General features: G+C 31.5%; 1 protein-coding gene across 1 annotated transcript; it reads right to left on the reverse strand.

Moving 5' to 3' along the window:
• Positions 1 to 727: 727 nt before the first annotated feature.
• Positions 728 to 904, reverse strand: Tsp_10116a (hypothetical protein; the record flags this gene model as incomplete). Its single annotated transcript, XM_003373225.1, has 1 exon — positions 728 to 904. A coding segment is annotated over one exon (177 nt), but the record flags the coding sequence as incomplete, so codon positions are not given.
• Positions 905 to 1,354: the final 450 nt, after the last annotated feature.

The raw sequence follows: 1,354 nt of genomic DNA on the forward strand, positions 1-1,354 counted from the left end.
GGGAAGGTGCAATGTAATAATGGATTTGTTCTTCATATATGGAAAGAATATGTAGAATTATTTAATTACAGATACTCTGAATTATTCTCAATTGATTATTTAACCCTTTGATGGACTGTGGGCCATATGTGCGTTGTTGGATTGTTGGGGTGGGCCCCACCCCACTTTAGAAAAACACGTGTAAAAAGCTTGAAGTATGTTCAATTTTTATGAAATTTTTTTTATTGGATAGTGCGAAGAATTCTGTACATGATGGTATCAAGGTGTTTCCAGTTTTAATAATTTTGAAGCCTTTTATTGGCAAAAAATGCGACAAAATTTTCGTTAAAAAATCGTCATTTTTCACTTTTTTTCTTAGTGTGGACTTAGTTTTGTTAAATTCGTAAAAGAAATTACTGTCTTGAGTAGAGCACGCTATTCTGCACATTTTGATAACAAACTCAGTTCTATAGTCATTTTTTTGGTTCCGATAAGACTTGGTTTATCTAAGCCCTTTCTATAGTTTTAACATAAACATATGGAAAAGTGTTGAGCAGGAAATCGATATTCCACATTTTTTTGATTTCATTTTCTATAATTTATCTATTTTTATGTATTTTGATTAAAATTTCATTATTTGAAATAAATTTCAAGTCTCTTCTAGCTGAAAAATTCAACAAAGTTGACATAATAAATCTGTTGATCTCCCTTTATTTGGAAGTGTTAGGATTAATAGCACAATGCTCACAGTAGCTGCGTAGATGTTCATTGCAGTATGGAAGCAGAATGCAGCGGAAGATCTGTTAGCTAAAAAAACGACGATTGTGGGAACATTACGGATAAATAAAACAGACCTGCCATCAGACAGTAGTGCCAACAACGTATATTTTGAATTTACGATGTTCTGTAGACCGAACAAAAATTCCTGGAACATTGAAATTCTTTTCAAAATATGTGTTATTGTTTCAAAAGAGATGTCACAAAGCTTCAGACTACAAAAATGAAAATTGACAGAATGCGAGGAAAAGAAAACCCCCTGGGGTGGGCTCTACCCCAACAATCCATCAAAGGGTTAATAAGATATTTGGTAGAATTGCTTGTTTGTACACGTATCATTGATTGAGAAAAATAATGCAATATTAGATGAAAAGTGTAATTCATTCTGTTTCTTTTAATAAGTCCTTATTCCTATTTCGTTTGCAATGAATATATCTCAGTAATTAAATTTAGAAAAAATTAATGATTGCTGTGTTGTAAAAAAGAATTTCAGGTATAAATGTTATTAGAATCAGTGACATTTCTTGGAGGAATTGGTTGCAGTTTTGCGTAAATATCAATGAATTTGTCTGGTATTTTTTATTATCAAGTTTTCAGG

Source organism: Trichinella spiralis (assembly GCF_000181795.1).
Source record: "Trichinella spiralis strain ISS 195 chromosome Unknown Scfld6, whole genome shotgun sequence".
NCBI classification, from domain to species: Eukaryota; Metazoa; Nematoda; class Enoplea; order Trichinellida; family Trichinellidae; genus Trichinella; species Trichinella spiralis.